We start from the raw sequence: 16,982 nt of genomic DNA, 5'->3' as shown, positions 1-16,982 counted from the left end.
TACAATAAGGCAAAATAAACACATTTTCTTCACACAGAAAAACATTTATTTCCACCGCTCAAGTACATGTTGATGCAAAACATCTGCAATTTCAAATGAAATTTGCCTCATTTCTTTGCTTTTTTGTTTTGGCCTACAACTTGAGCCAGGCCCATCTCCACCTGCACCTGACGCTAGCTTGAAGCTCTGCCGCATGAATAGCATCCTCCTCTTTAAGCGCTTTCATTCTGGAAAAGAATTGAGTACAATCGTCTGTTTCACTGCATTTTTCAATATTACCAACTTCAAAGGACAATCCCAAATGCATCCTCCAGGAAAATATTAAGTACAATATTTTTCTGTTTTTATTTTTTCTCCATTGCTAAATTTGAAGTTAGTTCATTTTGTGTTGTGACATAATCCCAAACATTGCTTCGTCGCTTAATACATTTAATTTTAACATCCGTAAACTAATGAGATAAATGTTGCCGCGTTTCCTAATTAATACAAGATGTACTAGCGGATCAACTCTTGTCGCCGATGTTACGTGTGCTTCGCAGTTCCGCTGGGAGCGCAGCGAGGGCCACGACCCGCAGCATCTCAACGCGAAAATACAAAAGACGAGCGCAACAAATACGACACAGGCTGCTCTGATGAGCAAAAATGATGCTTAAACGTAAGACTAGCAATAGAAGATGTCCGCTCCAGAGGTAGGTAGAGCAGCCAAATATTGTACTTAAGTAAGAATACTGTTACTTGACAATAATGTGACTCAAGAAAAAGTCAAATGTAGTCCTCCAAAAAATGACTTGAGTAAGAGTAAAAAGTATAGAGTGAAAGAATTACCCAAGTACTGAGTCAATATAGTGATTAACTTTTTTTAACCACAGCATGAACATCATATATATATATATATTACAAAATTACAATTAAAATTCCCAAAATTCTGATTATGCTGTGAGTGGGCGTGTGTGTATGCAAAACATCTGCAATTTACTGCACGGTGTTTTCTCAAGTTATGAGTGAGCTGAAATATCCACGTTTGGGCAGAGAGTGGCAGACAACTTCTACAATACATGAAAGCTGTTGTTTTTGTTCGTCTAAATGCAAACACGACGAGTTGCGCGCGGTTGCCTTCATGCTAACGACAACTTTCCCAACATGGCCGCCACGTAGGCACGACGATCAGCCGGCTGGCTTGTCTATTTTTAATATCTATGCCCGGGAATCCCAATAGAAGACGTTGTGTGAGGTCATGTGCCTTTCTTGTGTCGTTTGATTGGTAAGCAAACAGCGCCAATGCGGAAGTCTAAATCGTAGTGTCGTTCACGAAATAGTTGATAAATAAGCAATAATTGTTAAATAAAAGTTGCGACCGACATATAGATCATTGTAATGGAGTAAAAGTACCGTTACTTCTTAACAGCAGAAACGGCGGAAGTGTTTTTTTCTGGTCTCGTCAACTCCTGTGATTTATCCAAAAACGGCCTAGGGCCGGCGGAACCTCAGGCCGATGCGCCAGCATATTAGTCCTCCGCGTAGTAACGTTTGCGTGTGGATGGTGGATGTGTGGAATGGATGTCACCGCCTGAAGAAAACTCATCGGATCTGTATGATTCACGGAAATGGCCTATTTTGAGTTCAAAACAGAGAATTATTTTTATTATTTTTTTCAAGAAGTTTGTTAGTTATATCACTAAAATGCCCAAACGGCAGCTTTAACATTGCTTCGCTGTGATTGGTCAAGTGTTGGACGTCATTCCAACATGTCTTCACTTTGATTGGCCAAATTCTATCGGATAGGAATAATTTGCCAAGCTGATTGGCTGTAAATTGAAGAGTCATAACGCCATTAGTTGTAACGGTCAACATGTCGCTATTTATTTTGTAACTTATTTGTAGTATTTTATTATTTTAGTACTTGTATGTTATGCAGTCACAAAAAGAAGCAGAAGACCACAGATTCCAGCACATCACAGTTTTACTCGCATATCATTTTTGTTTTTGTACAAAGAGTAAAAAGAAGATTTCGGTGTTGGGAAAGGAAAAACAGAATGTCCCATAGACACCCCCCCCCCCCCCCCCCCCTCTAAATTTACTCAGTACTGTATGTCGAAAATAAGACCACACCATCGAGTGTTCCAAAACAACCCACTGTCACTAGCTTTATGGGTTAAAAAAATTAATAATAATAATAAAAAAAAAACAACAACACAGAGTTATAGAAAGATATATCCAGGTAAGAGGAACCACTTAAATGAGCGTTTCGGCCATCAGGTGGCGTCTAGCAGAGGGAGAGAAGTTTATCTTGTAGTCCTACCTTGTGACAGTCGAACACACGCACACACGCACACACACACACACACACACCTCTAAACAAATGAACAAAAACCACAAACTCCCTTCGACGCTTCCCATCCATGGATGAGATTCAAGAACATTTCGAACCCCCCCACTCCACACACACACACACACACGCCTCCAAATTTCCCACGCACGGTGTCGGTGGCGTTGCCTTTTATTTTCTGTATTTCTTTTTTTACAAGATGGCGCAGAAGAACTTCTTCTCCCGGAAGGGGTTCTCCGAGGCGGGAACCGGCGAGAGCAGCGGGTCCCCTTTGGCGTGCGCTTCGCAGTAAGACATCAGGTCTGCCGCTGCTTTCGACACCTAAAAACACACAAGCACGTGTTGACGGCGAAAGAAAAATGAGGCTCCAGCAGCCCCGCAACCCTGAACAGGATAAGCGGTATTGAGAATGGATGGATAATTCAAAGTTCAATTTTAATTAAAATCTAAAGTTTACATTTAAAGCTAATAAATGTACAATTCAAATAGAAATAATTGGATCATTTAAATGAAATGAACATTTTCAATAAATGAAGTGTTTAATTATTGTATGCTTTAAATCTAAGTGGAAATAAAAATGCATTTTTAATAAAAGGCAAATTTTAAACTGTAAAATTTAAATTAAAAAGTTGCATTTAATTACAAAATATGTGTAAACTTTCAAGGATAGTATAATTAAAACATTACAATAAAATAAGTAAAATAAATATCTCAATTTAAATCTAATCAAAATAAATCGATTTTTTTTTTTACATTTCAATTATCGTACAATTTGGAGAAGAATTGGCATTTTTAAATAAAATGACCATAAGTGCAAAATAAAAAAGGTAAATGTTAAATTCAAGTAAAAATGCAAAAAGTAGAGAAAAGTGAAAGTAAAACTTAGCTGTAAATGTACTATTTCAATGCTTTGACATTTGTCCATCCATCCATTTTCAACACCGCTTATCCTGGTTAGGGTCGATTGAATTCGGTAGGAAGAAATAATCCCACTTCCCCAACTGGTCGTGTCACCCGTTCTGTCGCCAGGCCACGGCCCCTCGGCTCACCTTTATCCTGTCGATGTTGGCCTCCATCTTGAGCTGCTCCACCAGCTTCCTGGCTTGTGCGATGCTGGCCGTGTTATTGCTCGCCATGGGCACGGTCTGCACGGGAGACAACGGGATCACGTGACTGCACCGCCGTCATACGTCGCGTACGGTACGCGCCCGCTGTTTTATCACAGGCACGCAGCCATTTTATTTATGGCCTCGGTCGCTAGGCGGCTGCTGGCGGTGTGAGGCGGCCTGGGGGCTAATGGGTGAGCGAGGTGGGGGCGCTGCTTTGTCTATTTCAAATAGTTCACTGGATTGGCCCGATTCTGCATTAATTTTATAAACATGATACCGATCAATAAACACGTGTTGATATCGCAACTCAAGGGCTGCAGCAATACTCACTACATTTTTAAGAAATGACAGGCTTACATGGAGGCTCGACTGAATCTTAAATATAGAATATAGAAAATATAAATATAGAATGTCACTGTGAACGTTTCATATGACACTTTTTAGCTATATTTTACTTTTTGGAATTGTTTGCTTTAATTTTTGTGAAGTATTTTTTAGAAATATAATGTATGCATTTATTATCTTAATACTTCATAATTGTATTTTTTTTTTTTTATTCATGCAGTTACTATTTTAAAATTATGATTTAGTTGAATTATTCTACCCGTTGCATTTGATTGTTTTAGTATTTGTTTAATTTTGTTGTATCGTGTTTTCTTTTTTAATTTCCATTTTAGTATTTTGTTAATTTATTTTCCCATTTATTTACTGCATGTAAACATGATTTTATTTAGTATTTATTAAAGGATGCTATTGTTTGCATTTAGTTTTGTTGTAGTATGTATTTCATTTTTTTATTCCCTTTTACTTTATCGATATTTTCGCAGTCATTTTGGAACGTAGGTTTGTTTCATTTATGATTATTTTTCATGATATATTTCATGATTATTCATTTGTTATAGTTTAAAAAAAAAATGAAAAAGAATTATGTTAGTATTTCCAAATGCATTTCTTTTCGATTTGATTGACTTCCACTCGTTTCAACACGGAAATCTTGATTGACACACGCTTTTCCTGTCCGCAGTTGCTCCTCAAGTCTTAGAAGCTGACGGATTAGCTGACAGCAGTGTGAAGATGGCGCGCGGACCCCCGTGACCCGACGCCATCGCCCCCCTGCCGACCGTCCTTCCTCCGCAGCGGCATGACTCGGTGTGGGCTTACGATTGATCTCTGTTGGTGCGCTGCGGGTTAATAATGATGGATGATAGACACACACACACGCACGCACACACGCCTTCTCAGCAGGTCAATAAATATGCCACACTTGCTGCAAGTTGGTAAATGACCGTTTTATCACCCCCTTGACACAAATAAACACATTTACAGTGAACTCCCGCCTATTCATGTTTTCGCTCTTCACGAATCCACGATCGCGTAATCGATTATTCGGAATAGTGCGCCCGCGCTTTGGAGACTCCGGAGTCCAAATGGGGTCGAGGTTTACTTCCCGTGCGCGATTAACGGGTCAAAGTCATCGTTTGTATCGAGGGCATTGTTTCACGGCTCGGGGGAGGCGTTTAAAACGGGCCAGCAGAACGCTAGCGCGTTGCGCTTTCAGGTTTCTGGGGTGTCGGCGCAAAACTAGGACTTTGTTAGCCTTGTTAGCATTAAAAGTGACACACGCTTAGTTTTGTTTCATCTATTTATTTTTCATCTGAGCGCACTTTTTATTTGTCATTTTTTATTCAGTTATTTTTGCACTTTATTTGTTTGGCTTGATTTTGTTTCACCCACTTAGATTTCATTTTAGTATATTTTTGATTTACTGATTATGAATTGTTTTTTAAACATTTGAATGTATTATTATTATTATTAAAATGCAATAATATACATTTTAATTCGGTAGCAATCATACAATATGTCTCGTAGTAGTCCGACTTTGAAGGCCATTGGAACTGGCCAAAATGACACTAAGATGGCTGCTTGAAAACAAAAATGGCAGACATTCTGCCTCTTTGCAGGCGTGGCTTCTTGAGACTTAGACATGTCTACCAATTTGCACGTTGCTCAGGCAAACCGACTTCGGGGGCTGAAGTTTGGTCCGGCTTTTATTATTATTAGTTATTATTAGTTGTTTAAGTCATCGAAACTAAGTTGAGATGCTTAGTTTGCTAAATTCACAAAGAAATTGAAAGCAACAGAATTAAAGCACTTGCTGATGGTATATGCTGTAAATGCATGTCTTGTGTTTTAAAAGCATGTTGCAATGCTAATTAGAGGGAGAAGGGTCTCGCATCGGATGACCATGCGTGTGTGCGTCAGCAATAAAAGGTCACGGGACGTCACAAAGGAACAAATCGGACGATAGGCGCTCGATTCGTGGTCAGCTGGCTCGTCTCATCGCAACTGGTCAGCGCTGTGCGACCGTTCATTCACAAAGAGGAGCTCGTCTTTACCTCGTCCGCTCACGCCGCCGCGCTCCGCCTCAGTGTCTGCAGCTCAAATCAGCGCGTCGAGCTCGGTCCACACTGCGTGAAAGAGGGGAAAGGAAAAAAAAAAAAAAAAAAACTTCAAACATTTTTTTTTTTAAAGATTGCACCACAAGGTGGCGCTTCGAGGTCATATTGGGAAAAATAGGTCATGTTTGAGAAAATGGCAAAATGGCACATGACCAGAGAGAGCCAATCACAAACGTCGGCTTTAGCATAAGGAAGTGATATGAAAAAAATAAATAAATAAAAATAAATAAAATTCTAATCATGAAAATTTCCAGAGGCAAATGTAATTGAATTACACTTTTTCTCCCAGTAATGTAATGTATTTCAGTTACATCTATTTTCTAATTAAATGACAGTAAATAATCTCATTACATGTGATGAGTTACTCTCCAACACCGGGCACCAGTGCGTCGGACAGACTCGAAATCCGGCACGCATGTGCATCATAGCACAAAAACTGAGAAAAAGAGTTCGGGTAAAAGCAACGATTAATAACTGTCGACTCGTAGAAAGCTGGAAAACGTATCCCTCAAAGTTTTGCTGTTCATCAGTCCACAGTTAAACAAATTGTCGATACTTTAAATGGAGAAAGTTCAGCACTGTTGCTTCAATCCCAAGGAGTGGCCGTCCGGTAAAGCGCTGAATGCTCAATGAGGTAAAAGGGGGGGGGGGGGGGGGGAAGGAACCCGAGAGTGTCATTTTAAGATTTACAGAAATCACTGGCATATGCCAACATCTTCGTTGACAAATCTAAAACAGGAACCTAAGCTGTCAAATGGACAGGTGTTTGGCCATTTTGGTTTCGAGCCGCTGATTACGGGGGTCTCGTGCGTTTGATTTACACACAATCCGGCCTGCAATGGGAGCACCCGCCACTCAATTCACACGGAACACGGCACGCGATAGCAGCCACCGACTGTGCATCCCATTTAAACTAAACCCGACACGCATGTTCAGCATGACAGGACACAGAAATAAAAAGAAAAGAAAAAGAATCTATGCTGTCAAACACACTGGTCGTCTTATTTTTTGTTTTTGTTTTATATTTCTTTGATTTGGGGCATTTCCAGGGAATTCTCTCTGCATATCGCCACCACATTTGAACGACTTTTGCCGTTTGTGGCCCACGCGCTTTAGGTAGCCCACATCCTGCTTCGAGCGGATCATCCTCCTTTTTCCCTCGCCTCGACGGCGTCATTGTCTGCGCACACGTGACGCTCGCTGTCTGCCGCTTCTGATAAATGGACCAATTACTCCGCATGAGCAGATCTGCAGAGGAAGGGAATTCCGGCTGCCGTAAATCCCGCACTGATGCGGCGTGGCAGAAAAGCATCCATTAGCAAAAAAAAAAAAAAAGCAAGTACATATATATTAAAATGACTCACTACACTGCTAACGCTACTCAAAGACAGGAAAATAAAACTGTACTTAATGATTCACTGCCGGCAATTAGATTGGACCTATGTTTAAAAACAAATCATTCTTAAATATTGAATCCAAATGTATCGTAAGAGTCGCTGATTATAATGAGTTGATTACAAAGGCTAATACACGGCACAGGGGTTGGATATTTACGATAGAAAGGGCACAAAAGGGCCGCTAAAGTTGTCTGTTGCCACGGCGCCCAAGAGCAGTGACAATGCACGGATCGCTGCGGTTATGCACGGCTCGAGAAGTCTACCTGCGAGATTATTGCGCCGCATTTAAAGGGAATGAGACGAGCCGCTTCCATTGGTGGCTACAGCGGCGCAGACCGCCCCCTTTTTTTTTTTTTTTTTTTTCCCTATAAATACGAATTACCGCAACCCCGTCTATCCCCGCCTCCAGGCACAGATATGGCACTGATTTAATCAGTCCACGAAAATAGAGCCCTTGTTGTTCCTTACAGTAATATAGGAACATCACGTAGCCTATTATGGGATGTGCTCGGGGTTAATGAACCGACGCTTGTGTTGCGGGGGGTTAATTGCGGGCCCCATTGAGACTCACAATCTGTTACTCTTATATCTACTTGTCTGTACTTGACCCCCCCACCCCCACCCCCAAGACACGCTTCCCTCCTCCTTCTCTCTTCCTTTCTGCGCAAAGCTAATTAGCTTGTCTATTTTTTGTCTCGCGTGTCAAAGAGAAATGAAGACGGCCAGGCAGGCAGGCAGGCAGGGAGTGTCCTTTCATTGTGAAGCCCAGGGTGCGGCATCACAGCGTGGTAATTAAACATGTGTCCTTGGCCCTGCAATCTGGACCCTGGAGGTAGAGTGATTAAACTGCCAGAGTCCACAGAGGGACGACCCAAACATCCCCCACCCCGACTCAAAAGCGGCTCAATGCACAGAAAAAATGCCCACGGAGATAACTTTCGCACTGACGTGGCCACAAGTCTAATTATCTGAACGTGTAAAATCGCAACAGCCGTCTGAAAGTGCGCTACAAAACCACTTCAGTGAGTTCCGTCTGCAAAGTCCAGGTGAATGAATGCCAGTTCGGCCGTTTTGCCTCTGATACGACTAAAAAGCCGCTTGTGTTTAAGGGACTGCGACCAGAGCGGGGAGTTGAAAACCCTAGACTCGCTGCTCACGAAATTACTGGTCGTCCCGCATCAGGCCGACTTTCTCGAGCTGCCACCTGCAGAACGAGGGGAACACCGTCCCTGTCGACTTTACAACCAGCCTCGGCCATTTTTTGATTAACGGCCGCCATTTACCCTCGACGTTAAGCTAATTATCTGGAGTTACTATTATGCGCTTCGAAGTTGATGTAGACGATTGCGGTGTGGCGTCCTTGCTCCTGCTCAAGGACAGGCTTTTTTGTACCGGATTAGATGTCATAAGTCACTCGGCCGGTGTTGCGTTCCAATGCAACGGAAGACGATATTACGTCATATCATCAGTTTTTGTCATCGCGTTGGACCTCACTTCTTTGTTTCGGCCTCCGCCGTAGGTCTCAGGGTGTAGCTGAGCGTCTCTTGTCTTGTCGCTGTAATCATTAGCCCGTTGCGCTAACGCAGAGCAATACACCATTCACCCTTAAGAGATGCAAGACGCATCTTGTGCCATACAGTTTTTTTCCAAGCCACTTTGGCAGTAAGGAACGAATATGGCTCAACGCAAATATTTACTGTAATTATGACTTCTGTGTTAGCATAGATTGGGGACTGTGTTCCAACGTGCGTATAAATTTCCGCCATAGGAATGGAACTCGTCGTAAACAGAGGATGACTATTAACATATCAGATTTTGTAAAGCTGATGTTTTTTGTCGATTGGGACAAATGAAGGGAGGATATTTAAAGGACTTAGCGTGTCATTAGAACGCTCCATTAGCTTGCAGGGTTTATTCCTATACGCATCATTTGTTCCCATCACCCGAGAGACTTCGACCTCGGAGATCCCGCAAAATCGCATGTCCTCCATAAACCGGGAAGTAATTCCACAGAACTAACTGCCCGACAAACAAACAGCCATCGCGTTTGCACTTGGCGGAGGCAATGAAATGAAAAATCCATTTTATTTTTTTTATTTATTTATTTTTTTTAAATACCTTAAAGTAAGACAAGACTCTCCACTCTCTCCCGCTGCCTCACAGTCGGCCCACCGCCACCTGTCATCATTCCATTAGCCCGGACATCTGCGACACCCCCGGCACACCCTGCCCATCCTGCTACCTTATATGCACACTGTAGTGTGTGCGTATGTGTGTGTGTGTGTTTGTGTTTTGGAGGTTAATCTAGGACCCAGAAGGATGGGTGGGGTGCGTGGAGGGGGAGGGGCGGGGGATTGGCAGGAGGCAGTGGCCCAGGAAATGATGTATCTCCTGGGAGTTGAGGAGACAGCGGGGAGAAGGCTTATTGCTCCAGGGAGCGCAAACGTGCTCTCTTATGTTTCGCAGATCAAACGATGGCGTCCCGCTGTGTCTTCTCTGTCGGATTCAAGCGGTGACGGCCAATCAAGAACAATTCTACCGCCGTGAAATGTTGATTTAAAAAAATAAATAAATACAACTGCCTGACATTCCAAAAGGGTTAAAACCTTGAAATCACGAGTTATGTAACCGCACAGTGGTTAAGTGGGGTAGAAACAATGCATGAGAGCAGCAACTACAGAGCGCTAGATGCAACATGAGGCGTACTTTTATGTTTCCAAGTTGGAAGACCAGAACCGAATATTTGCGGGAATGTAGAAAGATGTCACTGCGGTTGCAGAGTTAAGGTAGAACTTGAAACTGTGTGGCTGTTAGTGCAGTGGAGATAAACATACAGCTCCTCTGGAACCAATCAGCCGGCCAAGAATAACAGTGCCAGACTGCTGGGCTGTTAACAATATGACAAACATCCGGCCTTGTTTAGATTATGCTGAGAGTGCAGGAGGGAGGGGGAGGGGGGTGGGGGCGCTCTACTGAGACTCTGGAGTCCTCAAAGTGATCTTTCTTTAAACTTTTAACAAACTGGATGGTCTAGATACAGGGGTGTGAAACTCATTTTTGTCACGGGTCACATCGTAGTTATGACTTCCCTCGGCGGGCCGCCACGACTGTGAACCCATATAAATGAAAGATTACCACATATGTTCTAATTACATACTGTATACACAACACATTGATGAATTACCAGTTTTGAAATCAGAAGCCTATAAAAACATGTTTTTCAGCTATTACATTCCTTTTCAAAGGGGGATTGGTAACACAAAAAAATGCTCGGGAATATGTCAATGGCATTACGCCAGAACACAATGAGCAATTTTGATTTGCTTTCGCGGGCAACATAAAATGATGTGGCGGGCCGGATCTGGCCCCCGGGCCACCAGTTGGACACCTGTGGTCTAGCACTTCGGCAAGTCCGATTCCAGTTATAGCAAAATCTTTGACTACAACTGCAAACTAGAAACAAAATCCAAGTCTATGATTGGTCAGAGAATCTTACTCTTGGTGTATTAATTGCTCAAGGGGTTGACTGTAAAGACTCGGTTTCAGAACTGGAGGGAATGGCCTCCTGGAGAATTGGGATTGGTTGCTTCAAAAGGTGCCCATTCACTTCTCGCCCCTTGAGGAAGGCACCAAACACCCAACCCCAATCTTGGACCCAAGTCCTAGCCCAAGACTTGGATTGTCAAGACTTGGTGCTGCAAGACTCGAGAGCTACGGATTTAGCTGCACCTAGTCTTGAAGAAAAACATCTATAGACTTAACCTGGATAATTGTGACCATGAGACTTACTTTGACAAGATTCGGCACTCAAACTTTTTTTTTTGGTTGACTTAACTGCAGAGAGTATTAAATAATCAGCCAATCTTTTTGTAAGTAAATGTAAGAATTGGTTAGTTAAACCAGAAGGACTGGTGGATTGCGTGTAGAACCTGATTCCAACCTACAGCCACAATAGAAAAACTCAAGCGTATCGGTGACTCAAAAGCAGTGACACTTAGATCCAGCAATACTCAGTTAGTTCTTGACCTGATGACGAGCCAAAAGACCTCTGACATGGACCTTACCTGGATAACACCACTTGAAACAGTCCCAGAGACTCGAAGAAACATCCAAGATTTTTATCTGTTGACTCCTTTAGATCTTGTCCTGAAAAGGTAAAAGATGTCTGAGGTGACAAGAACTAAATCAGCACAACTCGCCTTCAGACTGTCAAAGAGCAAAGGACTTGATTGCTTTGACACAAAAATACACATTCAGCAGAAAAACTAAGACTTGGCGGATTTGTTGGAACCCTTAGTCCCAACCTGGAAAAGTCTATCTTTTGGTAGACTTGGTTCCTTCCATCAAGCCTCATCCACGTAGTTCTTAACTTGACCTGGAAGTTAACCCCTCAGATTCTGAACTCTGTTATGCAACAAAACCTGAAATTCAGGGGTGATATGGATTTATCGTGGACAACTCCACTTTGAGTTCCCATATATTTACTCATTTGAGACCTCCTATCTTTTTGTCTGTAAGGACAACTGAGCCTTGGTTGGTTGACTCAGTTATAGACTCAGTTCCATAAAGACTTATCTACATAGGTCTTGATATGAACAACAACAACAAAAAACATCCAATCTTTCTGTCTATAAGATAAAAACAAAGACCTGGTTGGTTGGAACTTTCAAAACTGAGACTTGGTAGGGACTGGTGGAATTTTTGTCTCAAGGTCTGGTAAACTCCAGGCTGCTGTAAGACTCAGAGAAGCATGTCGTGTTTTTTTTCTGTCAGGAAAACTCAGACTTGGTTGGTTGGTTACTTTTGGTGGCCTTGGTTCAATCGAGCTTCATCTGTGTCGGTCTTGAACTTCCTCAGAACGTCCACGTCCTTTGTCTGATAGTAGACTTGAGGCCTAAAGCTGCCTCAGGAAAATTCGATCTCTGACGTGACATGGAGACTGGCAAGAAACATCCGATGTTTTTGGTGACATGGTCTTAACGTGGACAACGTGACTTTGAGAGTCTAAAGGTTTTCCCCTTAAAAGACTTGAGACCTTCATAGAGATTTATTTACTTTAAATCCTGAACAAACTTCGGATCTTTTTGTCTCTAAGGACAACTGAGACTTGTTTGGTTGGTCCTTGTGCCAAAAGATCATTTGGTGGACTCAGTTCCATAAAGACCCATCTATGTGCTGTAGGTCTTTGGATTCTATACTGTGGCCTGCTGTGCACCTGTAAGACAAGCTCATCAAAAGCAAAAATCAACACTTGTCAGGAGCAAACACGTGTGACGAATACAAAAAAAGGCCTTTAGCTCAACGTCATCCTTCCAAGACTATTAGCCCAGAGGCCGTTTACACTCCCTGACAAACCCGCTTTTTCTGTTTAAACTCGGATCTCGGATCACACGCACACACCATCATCATCTCAGCCAGCGGAATCGTCGAGTCACTCGACAATTCCCTCGTCATCCTGTTCTTGTTTGTCGCTCTGATGTTTTGCAACACTTGTTAACCTCTGGTGTTTTTGTCTCGGTGGCGTCTTGGTGGCCTTCAGACACTAAATGCTAAACAGGCCCGGATATGCTACACAAAGACCACAAGAGATTTAGCGTAAGCTTGGCAATGCCTTCGTGCTGCGTACAATTTTCTTGGGTATGCTTGATGAAAAATCGGACCCTCCCCCCACCCCCCCTTCTCCTCTGACCACGACGTAACGCTCTAGGAAGGAAAACGTTCCGGAATGATCAGAGCTTTACCCCTCCACCCTCTTTTCATCCTTGAATTTCATCCAGCAGGGGGAATTTTTCTTTCGCTCGTGGGGAATCGGGGGGGGGGGGGGGGGGGGGGGGGGGGGGGGGGGGGGGGATTCCTCATGTAAATCCACTAGCAGCATCACAATCAATCAAGTGGCATCACACCCAGTGGTGTGTCACGATTTCATTGAAAATTAAACAACATTTAAAAAAAAAAAGTATTTTTTTTGTCCGCGTTTACCCGATGTGGAGCCAAAACGCATCCAGTCCAGTGGAGTCGAGCTTACATCCACGCTGTCCTGCTCTTCCCTGCTCTCCCTGGCTGAGATCCTCCCTGCCTCCCTCTCCTCGCCTGCCGCTGCCACAGTCTCCACCCTCCAGCCAGCCTGCAAGAAGATACACCCCCTCCTCCTCCTCCTCTTCCTCCCCTCTCTGTTCTCTCTCTCTCTCTGTCTGCGATCGTCGGCACGCTCTGTCCATCATGTAAACAAAATGTTAGCCGGAACCCCCCCCCCCCCCCCCCCCCCCCCCCCCACCCCGCTGATACACTGTATAACCAACCACCTTTGTACGGCAGAACAAGCAGGGAATAGCCTCGGAATAGCGTAATTGCTGTGCATTATTTGGAAATCAAACAATCTGTCAACCATTTATCTTCAAGGGGAACGTAAAAACAGTTTGAAATGATATTCCCGTCATTTGGGATCATAGTTTGCGATATATTTACGGTGGCAGGGCTCGCTTTACTGTAAATGCTCTTCGTTGAACAGGAATGTTACGTTAGGTTGCTACTGTTGAATGCTAGTTTGCTGGACAGGCTAATGATTGTGGCTTTTTTCAACAAAGTGGATCCAAATGTGAGTTTGGCCATGGAAAAATTACGCACACACAAAAAACCAGCAAAAAAATTGTGTGTGAACGCTAAGAGACGGTGTTCCTAAAGTTTCACGTTCCAAGTTTAAGTTGTTGCTGTCGAAGTGCCCTATTATGCAAACTAGTTCCGAGAACCAAAAGGTACACCGCTGCCCCTGAAGTTCCCAGACCTCTTAAACAGGGTCTTCATTGGGCCCAGTCACATATTATTACAAATATACAAATTCAGACAACAGTTCCCGCAAACCAAACAGCAGTGCATTAACCCAGACCTACATTTAGACAATAGTTCCTCGTTCTGAGGTAAAGCTCCTGCAATGGAAATGCACTATTGCAGCTTCTGGAACGAAAATTTTCCACTCTGATATGCTCAGTCAGACTTCGCACCACCCCCGGAGGTTCTTGGACCAGTGGAAAGTGCTACCCCACTCCCTAGCGGGGTCTTCTTTTGACATAGACATAGATGCAATATGTCATGTACAGTATGCTACAAACTGTATATACTGTATGCATACTATTATACTGTATATAAGATGTATGCCACATTGGCCGCTCCCTCCCCTGGCGGTGTTGCACAGCTGTACACGAAATCAGTCATGTTCCATCCAGGGCTGTCGCCATGGCAACACAGAGAGGGAAATCCATTCTCTGATTCTCCCGGAGTCGTCACCGACGACAACAACGACCTCCCCCCCGCGACCCTCACTCCTCTCTTTTGTCGACTTGAATTAGCTCGTTTTGTGATGTTTTCACATTCTAAACCAGCCCCACCCCCTCAAATGTAATTTGTTCATTATGATTGGACTAGACTGTGTGTGTGTGTGTGTGTGGTAGTATTAAGTGACTGTGCGATTCTGCTGTGTGGCTGAATCCCACAAGGCATTGGGGCAGGCAGGGCAGCAGCTGCCTGCATGCATGCATGCAGGGATGGATGGATGGATGGATTGATGGGTGGGGGCGGGGGTTGTGGGTGGGCGTCCAGATGGTCACAAATCACAAATGATGAAAAATGCTTGGCAAAAGTACAGTAGCGCCTTGACTTACGATTTTATTCCGTTCCATGACCAAGCTCGTAATGCAATTTCCTCTGCTATCAAATCAATATTCCCCGTCGAAATGAATTGAAATGCCATTCATCCATCCCAGCACCCTAAAAACACCCAATAATTTGAAGAAATTGTGTTTTCTTAATAAAGCATAATTACCATAAGGGTACCTAGAAGTAGCTGCTTGCGACAAGCACATTGCTTTGTCTCAGGAAAGTCCACTTAGCTTGATGCTAACAAACGATGCAAAACGCCATAGCATCTATGTGTTGGTGTTTTCACCCTTGTGGCAACGCATATCTGAACACAAACAGTGGGTCGACACATAATATAACAATACTCACAGGCATCATACTCTTTTTATCGTCTGTGACTTTTGATAACTGCTGAGGAGTTTTGACGTGTGCTCCGCTGTCTCCGTGTCAATCCAAGTATTATACTGCCCCCAGGTGGCCAAGGCGCGCATACCAGAAGGAGCAGCAGCATGATTTGAGGTAGGAGTGTTCTGAGACACAAGCGTGGTCACGGAACGAATTAAACTCATATCTCAAAGCACGTGTGTACATCGTTGACCCAATAGAACACTTGGCGGACTCGTTCAAACTCACTTCATTCCAATTTAACTGTTAAAATATCAATAAGAAAAATACCAAATTAACAATGTTTTTTTTTCTTTGCGTCAGTCATCTGCAAAAGTTGAATCGAGGCAACAGGACTCGTCGTGTTTGTTGAATTTTTCGGGTGTTTTTACTTGTTTCTGAAAATGTTCAAAAAATGACTTGGGCAATCACGCTATTAGGCTAATGGCATTAACTTTACGATGACAACACAACAACTGATTTATGTAAGAAAATATGTGAGGCATTAGTGATCAATAAAGGAGAATTTGAATCAGGCGATGAAAAATTGACCCTATTAAAAGCTACATCAATAATAAAAAAAAATAAAATAAAATCGTCCTCAAAAGTCTTCTTTTGGCTCTGATAAATTACCTCAGAACTAAATTAGGCAATAATTCCAGTGGTCCAGAAACACGATTGTCCTCCTAAAGTTCCCAGTCTTGGGGTAAAGTTCCACACTTTATGCAATGTGGATTAGCGACTTGTCAAAAAAATCTAAGCTACAGATGATCCTTGGGTAATAAAACATAATAATCAGCTTATACATCCACGAACAGATCTCTGGATACAGTGATTCTCAAAGAGAGGTACTAGTACCACTAGTGGCACGGTGGCTCCCTCTAGCGGTGGAGGGGGGGATAAAATCATTGAATTGAATGTGCAAAATGTGTAACGTTTCCGTGTCTGAAACGTTTTCTTCCAATTCATGACAGTACATTTGTTAAGGACAGTTCAGTTGTTTTTAACTTTCAAGTGCAATTGTGCCTTGAGATACGAGTGAGGAGACTTATTAGTTCGAGATACGAGCCGTCATTCTGCATTTTTTTTTTTTTTTGCTTCGACTTGAAAGTGCAAACTTGCGATACGAGCGCTGGGTGAAGTTTGAAACTCAAACAAAAAAAAATATATATATATATATATTATATATTATATATTATATTCCCCCCCCCCCCCCCCCCCTCCGAATAATTCTTGAACAAGCCCAGGATAAACCACTAATAAATCGTTTTTGGAAAAAAGAGAAAAATACAAATAAAAACGAAAAAAAAGAAAAAAATAGTAAAAAAAAAATGAAAAGACTGAAAGAAAAATTTGCAGATAGGTGAATCCGCGGTTGCCGAACCGCGAGTACGCTGTGGTTCACTGTATTTTCATTCAATCTTTTAGAACGTTTTGCTTTCAAACATTTATGTAGACAATTTTTATTTAACTTTGATGTGCAATACATTTCAATTTAATCATGCTTGGTGTAAATAGTTCACTTTTTGGATTGAAAAAAAAAGGGGTTGACAAATTCTTTTTGTACAACAGGAAATTGGCGGGAATACAAAAGACAACACTGCCACCTGCTGGATCAGATGACTTGGCGCAAAATAGAACACATATTGCCAGCAGAGGGCAGCAAATACATTCA

General features: G+C 42.7%; 1 protein-coding gene and 1 long non-coding RNA gene across 3 annotated transcripts; one reads left to right on the top strand and one right to left on the bottom strand.

The window, feature by feature from the left end:
- Positions 1-1,831: 1,831 nt before the first annotated feature.
- LOC133488113 (guanine nucleotide-binding protein G(I)/G(S)/G(O) subunit gamma-2) lies at positions 1,832-15,414 on the bottom strand. Of its 2 annotated transcripts, none has more exons than XM_061795595.1 (5): positions 15,293-15,414; positions 11,356-11,437; positions 5,832-5,903; positions 3,376-3,471; positions 1,832-2,647 (listed from the first exon to the last, which is right to left on the bottom strand). In XM_061795595.1, exons 4-5 carry the CDS (start codon positions 3,460-3,462, stop codon positions 2,519-2,521), a joined length of 216 nt encoding a protein of 71 aa, XP_061651579.1. In that variant the 5' UTR covers positions 3,463-3,471; positions 5,832-5,903; positions 11,356-11,437; positions 15,293-15,414; the 3' UTR covers positions 1,832-2,518. The 2 variants fall into 2 exon arrangements, with proteins under 2 accessions (XP_061651579.1, XP_061651578.1); XM_061795594.1 differs by lacking the exon at positions 15,293-15,414 and adding an exon at positions 13,271-13,429.
- On the top strand, positions 3,387-4,834 carry LOC133488114 (uncharacterized). The gene is made up of 2 exons (XR_009791560.1): positions 3,387-3,526; positions 4,460-4,834. It is a non-coding gene; the product is annotated as an uncharacterized LOC133488114 (long non-coding RNA).
- Positions 15,415-16,982: the final 1,568 nt, after the last annotated feature.

This window comes from Phyllopteryx taeniolatus, chromosome 13 (assembly GCF_024500385.1).
Source record: "Phyllopteryx taeniolatus isolate TA_2022b chromosome 13, UOR_Ptae_1.2, whole genome shotgun sequence".
NCBI classification, from domain to species: domain Eukaryota; kingdom Metazoa; phylum Chordata; class Actinopteri; order Syngnathiformes; family Syngnathidae; genus Phyllopteryx; species Phyllopteryx taeniolatus.
This window is presented reverse-complemented; position numbering and strand designations above follow the sequence as displayed.

What these genes read in the sequence shown, in the direction of transcription:
- LOC133488113 (XM_061795595.1), bottom strand. Translation starts at nt 3,462, where the DNA reads ATGGCGAGCAATAACACGGCCAGCATCGCACAAGCCAGGAAGCTGGTG. An exon ending in CCAACATCGACAGGATAAAG is followed by an intron (nt 2,648 to 3,375) that starts GTGAGCCGAGGG and finishes GTGTGTTTTTAG; the next exon opens with GTGTCGAAAGCAGCGGCAGA.